General features: G+C 36.2%; 1 protein-coding gene, 1 long non-coding RNA gene and 2 pseudogenes across 4 annotated transcripts; 3 read left to right on the top strand and 1 right to left on the bottom strand.

Moving 5' to 3' along the window:
* Positions 1-3,043: 3,043 nt before the first annotated feature.
* On the top strand, positions 3,044-6,426 carry LOC125222861 (uncharacterized). Its single transcript, XR_007176622.2, has 3 exons — positions 3,044-3,434; positions 6,201-6,256; positions 6,345-6,426. It is a non-coding gene; the product is annotated as an uncharacterized LOC125222861 (long non-coding RNA).
* Positions 6,427-6,493: 67 nt separating this feature from the next.
* Positions 6,494-6,946, top strand: LOC148934082 (uncharacterized). Its single transcript, XM_089062177.1, has 2 exons — positions 6,494-6,569; positions 6,687-6,946. Exons 1-2 carry the CDS (start codon positions 6,494-6,496, stop codon positions 6,944-6,946), a joined length of 336 nt encoding a protein of 111 aa, XP_088918303.1.
* A 2,737-nt stretch (positions 6,947-9,683) lies between these two features.
* On the bottom strand, positions 9,684-14,724 carry LOC148934081 (uncharacterized; annotated as a pseudogene). Its single transcript, XR_016135272.1, has 4 exons — positions 14,494-14,724; positions 11,546-11,656; positions 10,540-11,462; positions 9,684-10,455 (listed from the first exon to the last, which is right to left on the bottom strand). The product of XR_016135272.1 is annotated as an uncharacterized LOC148934081 (transcript).
* On the top strand, positions 12,437-21,020 carry LOC125220434 (uncharacterized; annotated as a pseudogene). The gene is made up of 14 exons (XR_016135277.1): positions 12,437-14,096; positions 14,944-15,001; positions 15,117-15,247; positions 15,323-15,362; positions 16,472-16,524; positions 17,066-17,111; positions 17,432-17,533; positions 17,966-18,097; positions 18,187-18,238; positions 18,386-18,464; positions 18,993-19,059; positions 19,151-19,201; positions 19,895-19,987; positions 20,730-21,020. The product of XR_016135277.1 is annotated as an uncharacterized LOC125220434 (transcript).
* The last annotated feature ends 232 nt before the right edge of the window (positions 21,021-21,252 follow it).

The raw sequence follows: 21,252 nt of genomic DNA, 5'->3' as shown, positions 1-21,252 counted from the left end.
ATGTACAAGAGGAACGCCTCAACCAAAATGCAACGGGCGTATTATTTTCATGAACTATCAATAAAAAAAAAATCATTAGATGAAATAATTTTCTTTTCGGGACAGTATTTAGAAAATAAGAATTACAAAAATATAAAGCAACACAACATATTTTTGTTCAGTATATATCATAATAAATGAAATTCTAATATGGATTTCAAATAATTTGTTCGTGGTTTTGCTTTCATTTAACATAATTAGGGGGGTTCGGTTTGCAAAATTATATTCCATAATTAAATTTATATTATGTTTAGTTCATGATATTGAATCTCATGACTTAATCCCAGATGTTGAACTATACTACTCATTTTGACCTCCAAAAATAGCTGTTTTTTTTTTTTTTTCTATTTTGGTTTGTTCATCGAAACTAGTTTAGCTCGATATTAAAATCCGTAATGTTCTCATTTCTCACAATCTCAATTTTTAAGAGATAAAAAAAAGGTACAAATCATACAAACAAATTAAAAACAAAACTAGTTCAATACTTGTAAAATTATTAAAATTAGGTGGATGATGATTTTTTGTCGTGAGAACGTATCATTTAGTGTTCAGCTCCGTAAATACGGATATTTGTTAAAAATACTTTTATTTCGCAAAAGTTGATAGTATTTAGAGTAAAGGCCCAAAATAGTCCTCAACATATGACGATTTTATGATTTTGGTCCATAACATTATCTTTTGAATTATTTGGTCCAACACAAATGAAAACGGACCAAATTTAGTCCTTTTTGGACAGTGCCGTTTAAAACTAACGGCCAATGACTGTTGAAGTCAATTTTGACCAAATTAAGTTACTAATTATGTTTTATTAGAGCCTAAATTATAACCTAATATTTTTTTCTGAAAATTTTAAATGTAAAATACTTTTAACTACAAAAAATGCAAAAAATACAAAACAAAAAAATTTCTCTTTTCTCAATATAGAGTTACGATGAGTAAATCAAACTAGGAGTACTACAATTTAGGAGTAGTATTTATAAATTTCAACTTAATCATAAATAAATTTAAATTGCATCCATAGCTCTACTACGCTACCTACAACCAATTTACACAAACTGAAACCAAATTCCACGAAAACAAAAATATATCTGTTGGTGGGATTGTAGAAGCTTGAAGGCGGTGAGATTTTAGAAAGAGAAGGAGGAAAACAAGCCGAGAGGTGTGAGTTCGCCGTGGAGAAAAAAAGCAGGAGGAGGAGATGGCCTCTACGTGCCGCCGCACAGCAGCTACGACGGCCGCACGGACGGCAGGGTGAGAGAATCAGCGACGAGAGTGGGGAAGAAGGAGGCGTCCCCCCTCTCCTTTACAAAATTATTTGTTAGGGTTAAGTTTATTTTCAGCTTTTTTAAAGGACATCATCTTCTTTCAATTTGTTTTTTAGAATAATAGGAGTACTATATTATTTTTAAAAAATTAAAAAAATTCTAATCGAAAATACATTCGGTCAAAATCAACTAAACAGTCGTTGATTGTTAGTTTTAAACGGCGCCGTCCAAAAAGGACCAACTATGACCCGTTTTTCAATTGTGTTGGACCAAATAATTCAAAAGATAATGTTTTGGACCAAAATCGTAAAATCATCATATGTTGTGTGTTAACAGTGGTTGTGAGAAAGACTCATGCCAGCTCACGGATGAAGATGTGGCAACTCGATCCACATCATCTTGTGCAACGAATGAAAGTGAAACAAGTCTTACAAAGAGTGTGGAGAACGTGTGTAAGAAGAAGGATGCAGCTACTATAGATAAGAACCTGCCAACTGGTGGTGTGGACCACAAACACAGCTGGAAACAAGTTGTTGCAGGAGCAGCTTGATTTGTATTTTTGTGTAATCAGTTATTAGATGCCTTTAGGGTTTATTATCTTAGGTGCTGAACCCCTGCATCTATATATGTATAGAGTTTGATAGCAGCTGCATTTATTAATGAAACAGTGAAAATATTTCCTTTCTCAGCTTAAGTCTTCTTTGCTTTCACTTTTCATGGCTTGCTTCATAATCTCTTATTGTGGACCATTTTGGGCCTTTACTCTAGTATTTAATAAAATAAGGCAGTTTAAACAGTGAACAACACATTTCTTAGGCTGCCAACATTTTCGCACATTTTAGGATGAGCATTAAAATATTATAGTACTAATATTTCTCGACCGTCTTCCTCAACCTACAGATATGCAACCATTTTTGCTAATTTTGCCTCTGTAATTTTGTTTCTTCATGCAATTCAGCCCTTTTTACTTTCAAATTATGATCATATAGCCGTCTACGACACTAATTTAGTGAGGGCTTAAGCTAATTTTTAAAATTTTAAAAAAATTTAGAAGTAGAAAACAGGAGAAAATCAAAATTTTGGTGAGGGCTTAAGCCCTCCCATCTTCTCATGTGTGTCCGCCCCAGACATAGCCAACCCCCTCCTACTAAATAATTTTACAAATTAATCTTATACTCTGTCCGTCCTCGAATATGAGTCCCGTTTTTCCATTTTGGTCCGTCTGCGAATAGGAATCCCGGTTCATAATTACCATAAATGGTAAAGAGGCCCCACATTCTACCAACCCACTTCACTTACATACTCCCTCCGTCCGCGAATAGGAGTCTCGTTCTCTATTTTAGTCCATCCGCGAATAAGAGTCTTGGTCACCTTCACCTAACTCATTACACCCCCATTTCAATTTAAAACTAATATATACAAGTGAGACCCATATTCCACTAACTTTCTTTCACACACTTTTCTTAACATTTCTTAAAACTCGTGCCGAAAATAAATGAGACTCTTATTCGTGGACGGAGGGAGTATTATACAATATCTTGCTATTAAGATTTTATCTATAAAATCAAATGTCGTCTTTAAATTAAAGAAGATCCTGAGTTATGGCTCGTTTGTTTGTCATGTTAGGGGGTAGATGGAGACTTTCTACCTTAATGTCTATGTTTGACTGCCATGTTTGTCTTCCACAAGACCCGGTTCTAAATCCCACAACCCGATTTTGTTGGTGTTTATTATTCCAAAATAATTGATAACCCTACACCTGTTGACACCTGCGTTTGAATTTTATCTTCAAAAAAATGATAGTACCTCCCATAGTCAAATGACGTAATTACCCCCACCATTATTACAACCACCAATTACTTCACCGACAAAACTCCCAACCCAAGCATCCATATGCAAATCAAACAAAATCTGCGTTGTGTTGGCGATTTAACAAATTTGTTGAATAATCGAAAATCGTGATTCGCAGTGTGGTTTGATTCGAAGATTTAACTAAATATAATCGCAGAAAAGCTTCAGCGTTTAATTGTGCAAGTTCAATCGAACTGTGGTTCCCGTCGTCTCAGCTGTTGAGGTTAGGTTGAATACAATTGCATAGGACCCATGGCTGAGCAGAATCAAATTCGGAAGGTAATGTTTTACAGAACTCTGAAAAACTATCCATTTTCAATTTGTGATATCGCTGATTTTGATTATGTACATAATACACAATCTGTGTCTGCTAGAGTTGTTCGTCGTTTCTAAATGCAGGTTATAGGATGTATGTGATTTGATATAATTTGTATTTATATTTCCTTATTCCAATTGATATTTTGTTGCTCTGTATACAATCGATTGAAGTCGGTATGCTCTGACTTAGCGTCATCATTTTTTATAATTTTGTTTACAATTTCGCTTGATAAGTGGTGTTCATATTGGGCAGCCCGACTATGTCTACGGTTTGTTGGCTGTGCATACAATATATGAATAATTCAGAGTACTCGACCTTTGTATCTAGTGCACAACATATGTCATTAATTTATGTTGTATATTTGCATTTAGGCCTATATAGTGGTTCATGTTTGTAAGTGCAATGCTACTGGCTTTACTATGACAGTGTTTTAATCCATATAGGATGACCGGAAGTCTGAGGAACGAACCACCATTTTGATTATGCTTGAGGAAACTGTCACACCTCAACCCTTATGACGTATGCACTTACTATAAATAAATTCAAAATTTAAAATAAATAATCTACACGTCAAGTACAAAAACACACATATTATATTATTTCAAAAACCAACATTTATCAGGTACATATTTCAAACATTCTAAGCCGTAGTGGGACCCTCTCACCACTCTATATACTATACATTTATCTACATGCAAAAATGATGAGGAGGTGAAGGTTGCCAAAACGCGTCAGCTGCCGACCCTGATAACATGTGGAGTTCCTATGACCCACGTCAATCAAAAACGTCACTAATATCTTATTCCTGAAAAATAATAGTGGTTTATGTGAGCCACAACTCAGTGTATATAAATCTTACCTTTAATTCCACAGCCCAAACAATCAATTATATTCTTTAACCAATATATATAACAATAATCAACAAAATTAAAAATGATTCCATATAGATATGCATATGCCACTCTGTTCAGTTTATTATTCTGTGACATATCAAGCCTGACATCTGCCCGAGATTCCATTATATCTGACCCGAATGTCTCATTGTCATTGTACATATATATGACCCTAAGGTCCATTGCCATTGTATATATGGCCCGTAGGTCTCATTGCCATTGTATACATATATATGACCTAAAGGTCCATTACGATTGTATATATCCATTGCCATTGTATATGACCCATAGGTCCATTGCCATTGATAAGACCCATGCAAGATTGTCACAGATCCTTTTTAATCCAATGATTCAAATAATTCTAAAACCATGTGTAAACGTATCAATTGTATCAATTTCATATTTTGATCATATTTCATCCAATAACACCTTTATAATATAAAACATATATCTATTGCACAAATTACATATTCATATCATCTTTCACAATCAATATCAAATAACACATAACTATATCATGTTCATATCATATAATTCAAATATTCACTCTAAGTCAGCAGCATATAGCAATTAACCACATAACGCATGGAAAATTAAAAGTATGATTTATACACACCTGATAAAGATAGATAATCTGGCCAGGTTTCTCGATCTATAGCCCTTATTCTTACAAGGAAAATTAATCACCTCTTCAATTCTTCCTCTACAAAGCACCAGAATAGGTTTTTCCCCTTTTTTTTTTCTTTCTTATTCTATTCGTATGATATGTGAAGCTTAAAAGCTTTATATGATGAAGAACTACAATAATATATCTAAGTCAGCTAAATAAATTATTGAACCACTAAATTGATTGATATTATCCATTGTCTTTCTTTTATATTTTTAATACTATAGTTTTAAGATGACTTATACATTTGGCAACTTACACGTATTTTCTACAAGTACACCTATTACAATTAATATATTAAAGTATAACATATATATATATATTGATGGCCAACTCTATATGTTAAAAAAAGAGATCACCCTATTATTATTACACTATTTTCTAAATAAAGTAGCTACTTGCATACAACAAAATTTCTTTAAACTACTAACTATCTAATATTCACAGTTAGTTAATAAATACATAATCATATATGCATAAAGGTAATATACATATGTACTATATGATATTCGTGCATATATATTAATAGATGATCTAATTTACTTAGTTATTTAATTATACTTACCTATATTTAACATATATGTATACATAAATATATTATTAAATCTTTAGAACCTTGCTCAAAAATATAATTAACTATACTTTATTTTCTTATTTAATTTAATTCTATCCTCTTATGCAAGTGACAATATAATATGCAATAATGTAAAAGGATGCATGTTTCGGGTTGGGGATGTCACAGAAATACTGAAGAACCTTAGGATAAATCTCCTCCTGGAAAGCATGCTACTCACTATGGTTGGACCTAAACCAAAAAAAAAGGAAACGGGGTGGTAGAGATTCACTAGAAGAACTGATTAAGTCCATTCTAGCACATGTAAAGCAGTTATATAGGATTGTCCGTGTAAGTGATAGATCATGCATAGACAATCTTCAGATGGATAGAAACACATTTGGTAGATTATGTCGACTTCTGCGTGACCGAGTTGGATTAATAGATCAGAAATTTGTTACGGTTGAAGAACAAATTGCTATGTTTTTGTGCATTCTATCCCACCACAAAAAGACACGGATTGTTGGTCACGATTTCATGCGTTCACAAACTGTGTCTAAATATATGCATATTGTACTCCGTGGGGTCCTTAATTTACACGAGGTGTTTTTAGTAAAACCTGAGCCAGTTGATGATGATTGTACTGATCCAAGATGGAAATGGTTTAAGGTAAGTTAAATTTGTCAAATGTTATGTTCTTTATCTAAGTTTTTTAAATACCTTTGGGTCTTAAACTAATTTGATAACAAATACCTAGAGTTGCCTTGGAGCTTTAGATGGTACGTATATCAACGTCGGGGTACCCATTGCGGACACCCCTAGGTACCGAAATAGGAAGGGACATGTAACGACAAATACACTTGCGGTCTGTGATCGACGACTCCGCTTTGTGTATGTACTGCCGGGATGGGAGGGATCAGGGGTGATTCGATGATATTACGAGATGCTATAAGCCGGCCTCTTGGACTGAAAGTTCCCAAAGGTAAATCAGTTTGATATTTCACATAAGTACTATGTTTGACCGTGTAGTTAAACTGATTTTGTTCACACGGTGTCATTAATTGCATTATTCTCCTGAACCATCGCTCTCATTTCATAGATTGCTATTACCTTTGCGACAATGCGTATGCCAACAGTGAGGGATTCATCGCACCATATAAAGGCGTTCGATATCATTTGAAAGAGTGGGGTCCTAGAACACAAGTGCCGCAAACTCCCGAAGAACTGTTCAACTTGAAGCATACTAAAGCAAGGAATGTGATTGAGCATTCTTTTGCCGTGCTTAAGATGCATTGGGGAATCCTTCGCAGCCCGAGCTTCTATCCTATTGACGTGCAAACTGGCTTGATAATTGCTTGATTCCTCCTGCACAATTTCATTCATACTAATATGGAAGTCGATCCCTATGATGACGTCGTAAGCACTCAAATTTATGACGGGTATGGCAGTGACAACGATGAGCCGGTAGTGCCTACTATCAATGTTGTCTCATCAATATTTATCGCTGCATTGTTGGGTCAAAGAATGATCGGGTGAACGTAGCAATATGAGTTTATGAATTCAATCATTATCATTTATGTATGTGAGCTAGTCTATTCGAGAAACAAATGGTGTGTATGAAATGACTAAATGTTCTTGTATGAAACGTTGTTATTTATGACCCGCATTTATAATTTATTTTCTTTGTTACTGATATGAATGAGTTATGGTCTGTTAAATTTATACTACTGATTCATTTTGTGCATTTGTTTGGGAAATATAAAACAAGTAGTTGTCTTTCTTTTATGTTGAAACAATTGTGAGTTTAGGACAACACAGAGTACAAGTTTGGCATGTTTTTGGCAACACATCACATATTTCAAATTCCATATATAGATTGGACCTTAGAGCCATAACCAAATACCAAAACATCAACCAAAATACCATTAGCTAAAATACATACTTCTGACGTTCTTAAGGACGTTCAAACCACACATAGAATTGGACCTCAAATGCATCAACAAGCTTGAAATGGCAGCGCACTCCTTCCACCTGATTGTGATCGTATTTGAATCGAGCACACCCATGCTTCACTTATATCTTTCTCGAGTTATGTTTGAGTGTACACAGCCACGTCCCCTCTCCGGTCAGCAGATACACGCCGGCTTTAATTGCCCCCATCGGGATATGGCGTTGCCAAAAGCCATAAGGAATCTCAATGGTGCGATTGATGTTTGTCGGGGTAAGAGAAATGGCGAATGTGGGATAGCCATCAACGTCTAGTGCCCCGCTGTCGTCCTCGAACTCGTCATTGTTAGTTGAATCAGTTTCCGTCTCCGATGGCACGTAATCATCAGATGTATCGATGTTCGCGAAGTAGCAACCTTCTTCATCATCATCTTCAACAACTAAAATTGAAATGATTATAATATCATATCCAATATTACCTAAATGAATATCCAATATTACCTAAATGAAATGTCTATACATATTTGGACACTATTATTTATAATTTCAATTCAATTATACCTTAACCACCTTTGCTATCTAAAGATTATGAATCTAAATTAAGATATTAATGCAATCAATATGATCTCAAAATTGTAGACCAACTCCCGACTATTTAGAGATATATATTCTCCACATTGTTAATTAATAAATTAATATAGAACCGAAAATAACCAAACCTTCCATTTAATTCGGTCATACCAACAATGGTTATCCCACTGTACTCCAATGGCGTTGTATTTGACATGGTAGGCCGACGAGATAGTCACCTTTTTGTACCCAAACCCTAATGGATTTGACAAATATCTACCAAGTGGTAAATGCTATTCCAATTGCATTAAATATTGTATTACGAGGTGTTCTATGAATAATTCTATATAATGTAGTGAAATTCTCACATTTATACAATCAACTCCAAAATGAACTCCCGAATTCCAGCTCGAGCATCGTTCTTCTATAATGGCAAATGGATTCAAGAGATGGATTATGTGTTGCTCACCACACTCATCGAGAAGAGGATTGGGCGTGGATAGGACGATGCAAGCGTTCCCAACTATTTGGTTCGTTTGTGTGCTAAATTGATTAACCGGCATTTAGGTTCTGAACTAACATGCAGCGACATCACGACACGTTTGAAGATACTCAAGCATAGTTACGATACATTCAAGGCGTTGGTTGCTACAACCGGCGTACGCTGGGACTATGTCAACAAGATCATCATCGCCAATGAAGCAGTGTGGAAGAGCGTACTCCAGGTTCGCACACTCATTTTTATATGTAGATTGATGATTGTTTATTTAAAACAGAACTAATTGTCGTGTTGTATTTGTAGAGAAATGCGTTCCTCGGGCGTACTACCACCGCGGCGAGCTACATTTTGACGAACTGGCCACTATGTTCGGTTACTTCGACATGAAGGTTGAGGAGTCAACCGAGGTGATAACCTTATCAGAAAACACCGAGGTAGTAGTCAATACTGACACCATCGAGCTAAACGAGCTCGTTTGTTTGAGTGCAAAAGATTCGGCTGTGGATGTCGATGAAGTAAACTCATCATGGCCCGGGGCAGTATCACGTGTTCGCCGAAAGCTATTTCGCATTGACGAGGTTAACCTAGACCTAGACCACCTTTCATCCTCAAAGTCACCAAGTCGTGTTATACCGGCGAATGAGGTGGTGGGGTCTTCATTCAACGGTTCTTCGTGTGCTTCTTGGAGCCCACTACCAACCTCACGCAAGACGACACCATAGGGGTTTTATTGGCATCCATCGGTTGTTATGCAATATGGTTTAGAGTTAAGCATCTTTTGGTTGGTTTAAATTAATAAGAAGTAAGAGTAGAAATGTTATGTTTTATGTCCTCCTGCTTAGTTAGTGGTCTAAAATATTGATCGATGAGCGTGTTTGTCCTCTATGTATTAGGAGTTAGAGAGTGAACTTGTTGCTATTTTATTTTGCTATTAAAAAAAATGGCATAGTAGCCAAATGGTTTGTGTACTCTGATTAAATGTGTAAATCCATTACTGAAATATAAGCATAATTATCAGCCAAATATAAACATCAATATCAACCAACAATGTGAATTTCAATATAAGCATCAATATCAGCCAAAATATTTCAATATGTCATCATCATGGGTATCACAAAGTCTGCATTAATAACACAACCATATTGAAAATACATACATTGTTCGGTGTTCATCATATACATCCGCAAAAGAATAAACGGGCATACTGCGTAAAATGCATTGGCCCTATACAACAAAAGACTAGCAAACATCGACCCCCACTTTCAAATCATTCCATCAGTATCCAGAAGATCTAGTACGAATGTCGGCCGAGCAAACTCATCCAGACCCCTAAAAAGATCCATAAACTCGGGCTCCTTAACAAGCTTTTTGGCCACATAAAATTGTTGTTTTATGGTGAGGTCGGGCATACCTTTTAGTTGATTGAACACCTCAATTCTCTTCGTGCTAAGATTGAACTCATAGCCTATTTGGTTCGAGATTTCCTTCAACCGATCATTCGTGTCTTCGTGGATGCGATTCATCAGAGTAAGGACATTGTCGATCTTGTCCATCTTGTCCACTGTCTTTCTCTTCTTGTTCTTTTTGTGAGGCACGTTCGGAGCAGCTCATCAACCATCTCCGGTAACACACCGTCAGGAAAGACTTCGTCGGGGAAGAGTTCCTCTAAAGTCAGTGGTGAGGACTTATCTGAATCTTCATTCGAATGTACCTTAGGGCCATAAATTTTGGGGACCGTCTCCCCTGTATCCACAGACCGAACTTCCTCCGCACGGTCCTTGCCGAAGATCTCTTTCCAGTCATTCAACAAGGGCCAAGACTTGTTCCTCATATACTTCGCGTTGCTGTCTTTCTGCCATATAAATTAAACAAAACCATTAGTTCTATTACTGAAATATAAATATGCATAACTCCCAAAGAATATGTAAAACACAACCTGCACGACTTGTGCCCATTGTTCATGATCGATATCTATTTTGTAGTTACCATCGGCATTGAAACCCACACCACTTCGGTCAAGTATTTGCATTAGCGAATAGTAGGGGTGTGCATTCGGGTTTCGGTTCGATTTTTCGCCCAAACCAAACCCGAAAAACCGAATTTAGGCTAAAATTGAAACCGAACCGAACCGAAAAACCGAAAAAACGAACACCGAAAAACCGAAAACCGAACTTAAAAAACCGAACCAAACCGAAAAAACTGAAATTTCAAAACAAAACCGAAAAACCGAAAAAAAATAGTATATTTTAATATATCTAATTTATTTTATTTTATATATACTAATAGAATATAAATATATATAATATAAAATTAATATAATATATATAATATTTATTATATAAAAATATATTAGAAGAATATGTATTATATATATGATATAATATACTAAATTAATAGGATAAAAATATATAATAATATATTTAAAATATAATTCGGTTTTTCGGTTTTTTTTTTGCCCAAACCGAACCGAACCGAAAAACCAAAATTTTTGTATTTTTAAAACCGAACCGAACCGAAAAACCGAAAAAACCGAACCGAATTTCAAAATTTCGGTTTGGTTCGGTTCGGATATTCGGTTTTCGGTTATTTTGCTCACCCCTAGCGAATAGTAGTTCTTCTTCCAAGTGTTGATCTTAGACTTGATGTGAGGGTGAACACATATGTCGGTCTTTGGGAATTCCCGCTGGAGTGCCTCCTTTGTTCGGGTTAAATATCCTGCACGGAAGCCATTATCTGATTTCCATCCGGCTGCCGATAGCTCCTTCATAGTTGCCATAAGGATCTCCTCCTCACGTTGTGTCCAGACACGCCTTGACCTATCTACTATTAACCCTCTGCCCGTATGAAGATTCGGGTCAACTGGAAAAATAGATAGTCCTCTTGTAGTTGTTAAGGCGGCATATGTACCATGAAGAATGAATGAAATTTACTAGAGGGATTACCATCGGTCAATGGACTGTCGTTGGTGTCATTGCCATTCAATTGTTGGGATCCCATGGGAACAACCTTCACAAACTGATAATTAGTACTCCCTCCGTCCCACTTTAGGAGTCCTGGTTGAGTTTAGCACGAGTTTTAAGAAATGTAAAGGAAAGTTGGTGAAAAAAGATAGTGGAATGTGGGTCCTACTATTTTATATTAGTTTTATAATAAAATGCGAGTGGAAAAAGGATAGTGAAATGTGGGGCCTAATAGCATTTATGGAATATTCCAACCGAGACTCATAAAGTGGGACGCCCAAAAATGGTAAACCGAGACTCCTAAAGTGGGACGAAGGGAGTATATTACAACAACTACCACAAAAGCCCATTGAATCAATAAATCTCTAATCAAGAAACTGTTATCCAATATATAGTATTTGCACTAAACTGCAATATACGATGCTTCAAAATTTTCCAAACCAAAAATTACAAAAGAACCAACACAAATTAAATGTCACACTGCAACTATCTTATACATTCACGCTGGTTCATGTTATACAAATGAAGATATTCATACACACAATATTGAGGAAGGCAATTCCACTGTAAACAACTAGCAGAAATTTGTTACGGTTGTCCATTCCATTTTCGCATCTGTTCACATGTTAGACCATCATGTCAAACAAACGAGCCCTTAGAGAATGAGAGGGAGACTATAATACCGAGTGAAATAAAGGGGGAAAAAATTGGAATGACACAAAATTAAATTAATCAATAATTATACCAGACGGGTATCGAGTTCACAATACCCGATCCAGATGCCCGTATTGGCCGGCCGGGTCGGGTATTTCACATTCGAAAATGTAGGATGACGAAATTCATTTATTGGGGGCAAAATAGTCCACGTAAATGGTCGCCCGCACCATATCCAATTTCGTTCGTTTGAAGTTTGAACGCAGAAACAGAAGCAAATATAACTCTCTGTGCTTCGCCGGAACATTTCGCCGTTCGCACAAAGTTTGAACAAATTGTTCTTTTTTTCTCCCAATCTGTAAATAAAATCCTAATACTACAATTTTCAGGTCGAATCATACACGTGAAAAAACACCAGCTCACTGCGCTCGCGCATTGTCTCCTCATTTTGCTCCAACTGAAACACAGAACAAGCCAAATCCTTGATTCGATTGCTGCCCCCACAATTCAACGTTTTCAAGCTCTGCCTGCCGCAGGCAAGTTTCTCCACTTAGTTTTTTTTTTGGCGGAATTCATGCACGTTTTTTTTAATTGCGTATCTCCCGTTTATCTAATCTGAAATTATCATAATCAGACTTTTCATCCTGCGCCGTAGTTGTGATTATGCTAAATGCTCGATCTGTGATGAAAAAGAAGAAAAACAAAAATTAATGGGAGCTTTGCATGTTCCGTTACTTAGTTTTTGGTTACTTTTTCCTTGTCCGTGATGTTGAGGAATAAGATAGTATCTGCCAAAATGAGCAAAAGTGATGTAGAGATGAAGATGCCAAAAAATTCTATGATGATTCAGGAAATAGCATCGAAGAGTCTGAATGCAAATCAGTTGACCCTAAGGTTGAAGTTAAAGAGGAAATTTCCTGTGCAGCTGCTGGATCTGGGGATGGAAACGGAAGGGAGAATGTCGAAGAAGAACTAAATAAAGTTTCAGATGAAAAAGTTGAAGACAAGATGGATGTGGAAGACCAAACTAACCCTGTAAAAGAGGCCATTGGGCCAATAGAAGGATCAACCTGTGGAATAAGCATTACCAAACTTGATGATAATGAGCCAATAAACACTGAAACTGCAGCTGAGGCACAAACTGCTGCTCGTGATTATAAAGAGCTATTAAACACTGAAACACCAGCTGAAGCAGAATCTGCTGCTAGGAGTGCAGTGAAGAAACGAGGTGACATAAAATTTGAAATGGTTGAATGTGATGCGACTATTTCTGGGGTGAAAGAAGATGCGGCTGACGAGAATGATGTGGTGGATGAAAACCAAGGGGCCGGTGTTGAGAAACGACCCAATGAAGATGTTGATGTGAAATATGAAGTGGTTAAATGTGATGCTACCACTAATTCCGAGTTGAAAGAAGATCAGCTTGCTAAGAACGATATGTTGGATGAAAACCAAGGGGATGATGTTAAGAAAATTCCAAATGAAGATGTTGTGGCGAAGTCTGGAGAAATGGGCAAGGATACAGATGATATCGAATGTATTTCCTATGAGACGGTGGTGGAAGATGTTGGTGCTGGAAATGCCCCTGCACAAAATAGGCAACTTCAAACTGATTTTTTTTCCAAGGACATGATGCTAACATAGGTGATGTTCAACCGGGTGTGGATGAAGAGATGGAAGATGTTGTTCACTGTGATCAGGATAAGATGGTTAAATATAAAGAACAGGGTGCAGAATCTTTCCTTGTGAGCCATGAAACTCATGGGAATGAAAAAGCTTCTGAAACTGCTGCCAAACTGGATGCTGAAGAATCTTCACTTGCGAGCCAGCCTGAACCTTTTACACCCAATTCTCTCATCCGATGTTCTTCTCAAAAGCAATGTTATGGATGGCGTATGGCGGCTTACGGCGGTAAGCCAAAAAACCGCCACAGGGATATGGCGTAGCGCTATAGCGGGATATGGCAGTCGATAAATTAATTAATAAAATATTAGTAATATATGTATAGATAAATTCAAAAAATTAAAAAATAATAAAAAATGTAAATATCAACTACTAAACCCGTTAATAAAGCATAAAGTCATAAGCAATTATATATTATGCATATAATAATAAGTCTTAGTTCAACCATTAAAATATAAAGTCATCATCATAATAAGGCAGAAGTTTCTTTTCTTTTCTAGATATATGGATGTGGTTCTTGAGGCTTTCCTAGAACTTGATGAGGTAGAAGTTTCTTTTCTTAGACCTAGACCTAGTATAAGTGTTAGGCTCACCAATGTCTGACGACTCGTACACGGTATCCCAATCAAGTGAATCTCCATCAAAAACCATATCATTGCCTTCACCTTCACCTAGTATAAGTGTTAGGTTCTTTGGGAGAGAAGGCGCAGGCGCGCAGCTAGTGTTTTTTGGGAGGGAATCTGATTCTAAGAACAAAAACCCTAATTTTTTACTAATTGGGTCGGGTTTGGGCCGGGTTTGAGGGTAAAATAAATTTGGGCCATCTTATTTGCTAATTGGGCCGAGGATTTGGGGCAGCCCAACCAAAAATGACGCCATATCTGCCATGGCACCGCCATGGCGCCTCATTCGTGGCGGCAAATGGCAGTCGCCATTAAAAAGTTCCATGGCAGCATATCAGTATGGCGTTTTTCTTGAAACCCGCCATGCAATGGCGCCACGGCGCCGCCATAGCTGATATTTAATAACATTGCTCAAAAGACTGCAGACCATAGCCGAGAAACGGCCCAGCCTGTTTCTAGTCAAGCAGCACTACCTTTCGTAAGAAATATAATGTTCAGCTGAGAATACAAATGATATTATAAGATTGGATTTTAAGGATGAAGAAATGTCCAATGTTATTTAGAATGCACTTTTTCCTTGTTGCCATTTTTAGATGGGGGAAGATGATGATGGAACACCTGAGGATCAAGCAGCATTCATGAAGGAGCTCGAGCATTTCTACAGGGAGAAGACAATGGAATTTAAACCACCCAATTTTTATGGGCAGCCACTAAATTGTCTGAAGTAAGCATGCTGAGCTGTTGATTTTGCTATGCCCTCTCGCGTATATATTTATTTCCTTGGTTTGGTGGCTGCTAGGTTATGGAGGGCTGTAATTAGGTTGGGAGGCTATGACAAGGTATGCGTGTCCAGATGTTCCATTCCAATGTTACTTTTATTTGTATTCCATGTTACTGCTTCTTGGCGTTAAGATTAATGTTCTATATGACTGTATTATTGTTCATGCATGTGCCTCAAATTATATGTACTTAAAAGCTTGGAAGTTTTTAGATTTTTTATGCAGACTGGTACAACTAAGAACTTAGACTAAATCTGGTCCTAATGCTAAAGATCAAAAGGTATCTATAATGAGTGTGTTGTTTCACTATCACAGGAGTAGGATGGATAATAGACTTCAAATATAAATAATTTGGTGTTGACATTGTCAAGGATAGGAGATAAGAATGAAGTCATGCATCCATATTCCATATTATGTGTGAAATAAAATGCATATGGACACGTAAAGTGAAAACTCCCTCTAGGATTGTTTCATTTCAGTAGTCAAAGTCTATGGAAAATAAAATCATGTTATTTCCATCATCAAACCAAGTATCTGTTAACCGGCAGTCTGGCGCACATGGTTTTGCACTTACATTTCTTGGCACGATTCAAAGAATGAAACCTTACAGCATTATAAGGCACTTTTTTGTTAATACTTGATGTAATAAGTTCCTTTATGTGTGACAATTAAATTGTTGTTATGGTTCGTTAAATTATTCAGCTCATCATTACTAAGGGTGTTTAAGGTGGGGAACTTTATTTTAGAATTAACCCTCTAATAACCAGGCCATATCTGTAGCTATAAGTTGTTCAAGGCTTCAAATTCTTCTTGTTTGACTGGACTTAAGAACTAACATTGAAGTTGACAAATGTTCTCAAACATGTCTCAGAAACATGAAAATGTGTGTGCAACTGGTTTTTCAACTTGTGGAAATGAAGAGCAGTTTTCAGTTTCACTGCCTGGTAATTCTGATAGAGTACCAGTTTGCTTCGTGATCTTAGAAAACCTGAGGGTTCTTTATGTTACTCAGATGGACTTACTCACAATGTTACCACAAGTCACTTAATGGCGTTCTATCTGTCAGAAACTTGAACTTCTTTGATAAGTATTTTTGTTGAGTGCATTGACAACTCAGACAAATTGATGTTTTGAGCTGCCAAATTTATGAATTTGTGAATCTTTGTTAGGTAACTGGATCCAAGTTATGGAGGCAGATCGGAGAGTCATTCCATCCTCCAAAGTAAGGCATTCTTTTCTTTAAATGATTTTTTTTAAAGTCTTGTGTTCTTGCTGATGCCACCTTTTTTGTTTATATGCGCCAAGCTTCAACTTTATGTGGGCTGTGGTAAAGGTGGGTGGGTGTGTCTCTGTAACTTATAGCTTTAACAGTCTGGGGCTACTGCTGCATTGTAAACCATATCCAGTTTTTTCTAAAATCATTCTCTTTAGAGTTAGCTTTAACAATCTAGGGCCACTGCTGCATTGCAATCATATCCAGATATTTTCTAAAATCATTTTTCTTTAGAGTTAGATTCATTTTGATTTTGTAAGCTGCACATCAAATGATGTTGTCTCATCTGATATGTGGTCTAGTGGTCTTTACTGAAAATGTGCTTGTTATTCTACCTGGCCTGTGGTGTAAAAGGACAGCATTTATAGTTATGTTGGTTTAAATGTATATGACTATGACTTCTATTATTATGTAATTCCTTCTTCTCCGCTTTAAACAAAGTGCCCTTAGAAGTTTTTTCAATGCTCTCCTATGTTTTTTATTGCTGCAGGACTTGTACTACAGTCTCTTGGACCTTTCGGATCTTCTATGAGAAGGTAATGATTTTCTTTTAACTTTTCATGCTGTAACACACTGATTTCTATTATTACCTCTGCCCTGCAAAGAAAAAGAAACTGAACAAATTTCATTTGGTTCTGTACATCTGCTACAGGTCTTTCAGTGATTTGGTGCTAATGCTTTAAGTAGATATTGCCCCACCTTATTTATTTTGAAATAAGTCAAATTAACAAGGAAAACATGGTCATATGTATTGCTCTTTGACCATATACTTATTTCTGCTTTATTGGTAATAATTTGGTGCTGCGTCTAATCTAGTATCTATATAAACCTTATTTCTTTCCCCTATTTGCATTAGTCTCTCCTGGAATATGTAAGGCATAAGACACAAAGTGGTGAGCTTCAACTCCCTGTAGTGTTGCTCCCTGAAGTTTCTGAAGTTTCTGCTGCTGATGGTGAGGTGAGTTTTCATTCAATTGTTCCTACCACATGTTTGTACCTTCGATTGGATTTTTGCAGTAAAACTCTGTTACTTTAAGAACCTTCCATTTTGTGGCTCTTGAGCTGAGAAGATTTGATACCTCTCTCATTGTTGCAGACATTAGCGGAGATTGTAAAATGTTGGTTAATGCCTGTTGTGTCTGTTGTAAACAGAGGGTATATTGTTTGTAATATGCGCCTAACTGTACAAGAAAAAAGCATATATGAGTGATGTTTGACTTATTATATGAGCGAAGATGGCTTAAAATTCCTCATATACCATATAAATGTGTATACTTCTATCCTTTTTTTCTGCGAGGCTTGTATCTGTTTACGTTTCTGTTATTGTGCTATAACTGCAGAGGGCTTAGTATGAATACATCACAAGTTTAGATTTATGTATTTTTCACAGGGAAATGGTTATCAAGGATCAGGATCAGGACCAGGACCAGGAAGGCCTAGAAGAGATTCTGCTGCCCGTACTATGCAAGGTTGGCATGCCCAACGCCTTGGGGCTGATGAGGTTGGGGATCAAGTTATGAAGGTACCTACGAGTGATATATTCAAATCAGCTTGATTTGCGATCTGGCAGCATGGTTTTGGGTTACACTTTCTGCAATTATAATTTGGCAGGACAAGAATCTCAACAGTATGGCTAAGAATGAGAAGAATCTCAAAAGCATTAGTAAGCTAGATTTTGTGTTAACATGTTTTTAGTATATTAACCTCATCAGATCAACATTGTTGAAATTAATGTTGTGATGAAATATGTTCTATTTTGACCTATGAGCATGAATTGAATAGATCGCTTTTCTGTGCCTCACATTTGTAGGTTTATTAAAACAGAAGAGACCAAATGAAGTGGAGGATTCAAGTTCAAGCAAAGCCACTCGAACTGATGTATCTAAGCAGTTAAGTCTTGATTACATTTACAAGTTCTTTGTACTTAGCTCTGCTATAATATCACATAATCTTGCAGACTGTACTAGTGTACTGTAGTATTTTTTAAAAATTGACTTGATTTTTGAAGATGTGTATTATTGTACCTAATTTGACAAACATCCACAAGAAGCCGTCTGATGTATGTTTCCAGTGATACCATTTTTGTGATATTATTGACCAAGATCGAAATATTTTGGCTAGTTGGTTTCCTATATCTAATCTAAGTTAACTTGTATAGTAATTTGTATGTAGAACATTGGAAAAATATACACAAACTTTGTTTCTTCATTTTCAAGTATTGTATGGTATTGCATGTGATTTACCTTATGCCAATTGCCAACACTAGTCCTTTGTCAAAGCTAGTCTGCTGAAGAGGATTGCTTCTGGAATTGCTAAACGAACATAAATCCTGTTAACAACCCCCCTCCCCCCCCCCCCCCACCTGTATATCAACTCAGTAGCAATTAACATTGTCTAAATCTCCTATTGACTCGTAGACTGGTGACATCTGTTGTTGATGTTGGGCCACCAGCGGACTGGGTGAAAATTAACGTACGCCAAACTGTATGTTCACATCATCTTACATTTATTCTTCAATTTGTAGAAATTACTCTAATGCACAAAAGGAATTGATGTACTTGTTTTATATGTGCAGAAAGAATGTTTTGAGGTTTATGCCCTAGTGCCGGGATTGTTACGCAAGGAGGTGTGTGCTTTGTGTAGTTTCCTTTACTTGTCATGGATTGTGATTCCACAATCTTTCTCACCAACTCCATATGAAAATAAATAACTAAACAAGGGACAACTTTTGAGAGAGAATGTCATCCTCTTTCACATGTTTCTTACCTCATCGCATGATTAAATCTGGATGGCTTGAGTGGGATTATTCTTCATAATTCTCTACTTCAGTTCAATCAGAAAATTGAGAAATTAGACAAGCTATATAGTCATAGCTGTTGCAAATGTTGTTGGAACTTCATAAGATTTAATTCAATATACTATTATTCAGGAGTGAGTTTTCGAAAAGAATATTGTCCCACTCAATCCAATCTTGAAGTTTAAAGGATGAAGTGCAGAAATATTAGTTATACAATTGTACTGTAACTTTTATTCATTGTTTCCAAGCACTATATTCATGATCAAGCACTTTTCCTAAACTCAATTTGCTCAAATACTTATCCAATTGAAAACATGTCTTAATCATAATTATTTTCTTATTGTCTGCTTAAATTGTTATTCGCATGCATTGGGTCACATCTTCGCGCTAATGGGAACCTGAAGCCTGAACTGACTAATTTTCACTGACTGTAGGTGTATTGTGTTTGTATCCCTCTTCTTGTGAAACAGTTTTTATTATATTGTAGATGACATATTTGCATTTACTCCATTGTTGGGTTAGGTGCGAGTTCAATCAGATCCCGCTGGACGTTTGGTCATAACAGGTCAGCCTGAGCAAGTTGATAATCCCTGGGGGATTGCACCATTCAAAAAGGTAGCCGGAATCTTCATCATTGTTATTTTTATCTGCATATTTTAAAAAAAACTACATGCTGATATATAATCTGTGACTACTGTAATTGGATTCACAATTTTTTTTCTAATAATCATCTTAATAAGGACATATCATTACTGTTGTGTTATTACAAATAATAAAATATGTTTGTTTCATAGTAGTATCACTTTTTATGTGTGTCGCATGTCCCTTTTGCAAGTAGTAATAAGTAAATAAAACAGTTGTTCCTTGATAAGTAAATTAGAAGAAGAAAATACTCACTTCATATGTCTGAAGTTTCAAATTTCCAGTAATATACTAATTGAGAGCCTAAATTAGTACACACAATTTATTATAGCTAAAACTTAGGTACTAATGTCCTCAAACCTGTGTTTTATTTGTTGATAAGTACTCTCTCCGTCCGTTACCAATAGTCTTGTTAGACACAAGTTTTAATGCAATATTGGTAAAGTACGAGGGAGGTAAAGAGAAACATACTACTGAAAATCAGACTATTGCTTGTGGATGGAGGGAGAATTCTTTAATTATTCTTAACTAGGTTTTATTAATCCATAATTAGGGTCTTAATTCTAACTACTTGGATGACCATATGGTGCGATGTTTGCACGAGAGAGTGCGCCTCAGTCGCTATTTAGTGTGCACTAATGATGTAGAGATTTGAGTTGGAACATTGGAAGTTTATGGTTTACAATTTCACATGCTTGTTTATGATCATGTTCAGGTTATCAGCTTACCGGCAAGAATTCAACCAGTACAGACTTCAGCCGTGGTAAGCCTGCACGGACGTCTCTTTGTCCGCATTCCAATTGAGCAGCCAAATATGTAGACAACAATTTAATTCATCGGTAACATCTACAACTTGCTGAATGTATTTATGGTAGTGGATTAGGTTTAGTTGCTGACAAAAATATGGGGAGGCTTTTTTGGGCTGTAAGATGATGAATTGCTGATGCTTTGATTCATCTCTAACTTGTTTTATCAGTGCTTGAATGAACAGTTAGTTTTTGGTGAATTTGTGGGTGCAGCAACATTTATTTTGATAAAAACTATTTTTCAAATATGACATCATTAACACAATATTTCAATAATATCAACATTTTTTTTATTTGTAGCAAATGTAGCACATCCAAATGCCAATTACAGGAGTATATGTTTGAATAATATTAAGAAAGAGAAGCACATAATTATGATGATTTGGAAAATTAGCAGCTTATTCACCACAATCTGACCTTGATTCGCATAAA

This window comes from Salvia hispanica, chromosome 1 (genome assembly GCF_029641045.1).
Source record: "Salvia hispanica isolate PSC_SH4W2 chromosome 1, Shi_PSC_v1, whole genome shotgun sequence".
In the NCBI taxonomy this organism is placed as follows: domain Eukaryota; kingdom Viridiplantae; phylum Streptophyta; class Magnoliopsida; order Lamiales; family Lamiaceae; genus Salvia; species Salvia hispanica.
Note: the sequence above shows the minus strand (reverse complement) of the source record. Positions and strands in the feature narration are given on the sequence as shown.

Coding starts and splice junctions, on each gene's coding strand:
- LOC148934082 (XM_089062177.1), top strand. CDS start 6,494: ATGGGAGGGATCAGGGGTGATTCGATGATATTACGAGATGCTATAAGC. Junction 6,570..6,686: donor TGGACTGAAAGTTCCCAAAG/GTAAATCAGTTT, acceptor CTCATTTCATAG/ATTGCTATTACCTTTGCGAC.